General features: G+C 35.8%; 1 protein-coding gene across 1 annotated transcript in view; it reads right to left on the bottom strand.

The window, feature by feature from the left end:
- Nucleotides 1-1,597, bottom strand: part of LOC118331560 (F-BAR and double SH3 domains protein 2-like) — a gene marked incomplete in the record, with an annotated part of 27,942 nt that overhangs the window by 21,088 nt on the left and 5,257 nt on the right. The window contains 1 exon segment of the mRNA XM_035666592.1: nucleotides 1,175-1,197. Within this exon segment, the coding sequence (XP_035522485.1) occupies nucleotides 1,175-1,197 (23 nt within the window).

The following is a 1,597-nucleotide window of genomic DNA, read 5'->3' on the forward strand; positions in this document are numbered from 1 at the left end:
TCTTTCTCTCTCTCTCTCTCCCTCTCTTCTCTCTCTCTCTCTCTTCTCTCTGTCTCCTCTCTCTCTCTCTCTCTCTCTCTGTCCTCTTTTCTCTGTCTCTCTCTCTCTCTCTGTCTCTCTCTCTCTCTCTCTCTCTCTTCTGTCTCTCTCTCTCTCTCTCTCTGGTCGAGGTTTTCTGGCGCCTGTTAAAAGGGCAGTGTTTCTGCCCCTGTCTTCCAAGGTCTTGCTTCATGGTGGTACTGTTGGGTCTCTGTAAATGTTATAAGGAGTTCGGTCTAGACCTGCTCTATTTGAAAAGTGTCCTGAGATAACTTCTGTTGTGAATTGGAGCTATACAAATAAAATTGAATTGAATTGAATTATCGTTTGCTTTGTTCCCAACAAACATTTTCAGCTTTTTAAAACATCAGCAGGACGCTTTTAAAGTATCTCTATAACACTTATATATATATAAGTGTGTTAGGATTAACGTTCCACCTCAGCGCTCCTGTGTCTGTTAATAAATTAATAAAGTCACCAGTTATTAACAGTTATTAACGTACTGATCTGTTTACAAGGTCACAACAACAAATACTGAACACGGTAATCTGACTAGAAACTACAGAACAGAAAACTAGAAAACTACTACAGTTTTATTAGACTTACAAAAAACAGTGTAAAAAAATAAAGAGGTGTAAAAAAAAAAGATAAAAACAGTATAAATAAACTTATAGCCAATATAGAAAGCAGAGATAAGAATAAAATAGAAGAAAAAAGATAAATGAAATCAAATAAGATATTAAGTTGCTCCACAAAGAAGAAACTCATTGTTATTTCAGTTCAGAGAGGATCAATAAATATCAGTTTTAAAGCTACAGGAGAGAAGAAGGGAAAGTAAAAAGTTCTGACAGCAAACGGACCGAAAACAAGATTGTTAGATAAATTATTTTTAGCATGAATTCAAAAAGCTTAACTTGAATTAAATCCATCTGATCACCATACATATACTTTATTTATTTAATCATTTGTATTTTCAGAGATCAATCAAAAGTCCGAAGCAGAGTAGACGCCGCTTCTCGCTCCGTCTCTACCGGTTTTTTTTAATTATTCGTAACGTCGTCAGCTTCCAGTCAATCGCTTCGAATGATATTTATAATGAGTGAATCCTTCGTGAGCTCTTTGTGGCGTCAGAAACACGATTTCTTCTCTTCCACAGTCCTGAAGATGAAGGGTGAGAGGCCTTTAAAGGTAGAAGAGGAATGTCGTTTCAAAAGTGCTTCACACACAAGACAACCTGACAGTGTTAGACTATAACAAACACTGGACATGTATGATTGGTTTACAATCTGCGATAGTACAAATACTGCTTTTATAAAGGTTTTCTTTACTGTTTCAAGTGTTTACGATGATTTCAGTCTTGCAATATTTGACACAAAGAGACATTTTCAGTGTTTCTCTACTTCGGGACCAAATAATCTCTGACGGGAGAGAAAATTATCCCTCGTAGGAGCTTTTTAAGAAATAAACAACTGAATCTAATTTGACCAACACGTGTGAAGATGCAGACAAAATAAAAGACAATAAACAAGCTTGAACCTGAAGAGAAAATGAGAATATT

This window comes from Morone saxatilis, unplaced genomic scaffold (assembly GCF_004916995.1).
Source record: "Morone saxatilis isolate NCDOM2014 unplaced genomic scaffold, NCSU_SB_2.0 Contig20, whole genome shotgun sequence".
NCBI classification, from domain to species: Eukaryota; Metazoa; Chordata; class Actinopteri; family Moronidae; genus Morone; species Morone saxatilis.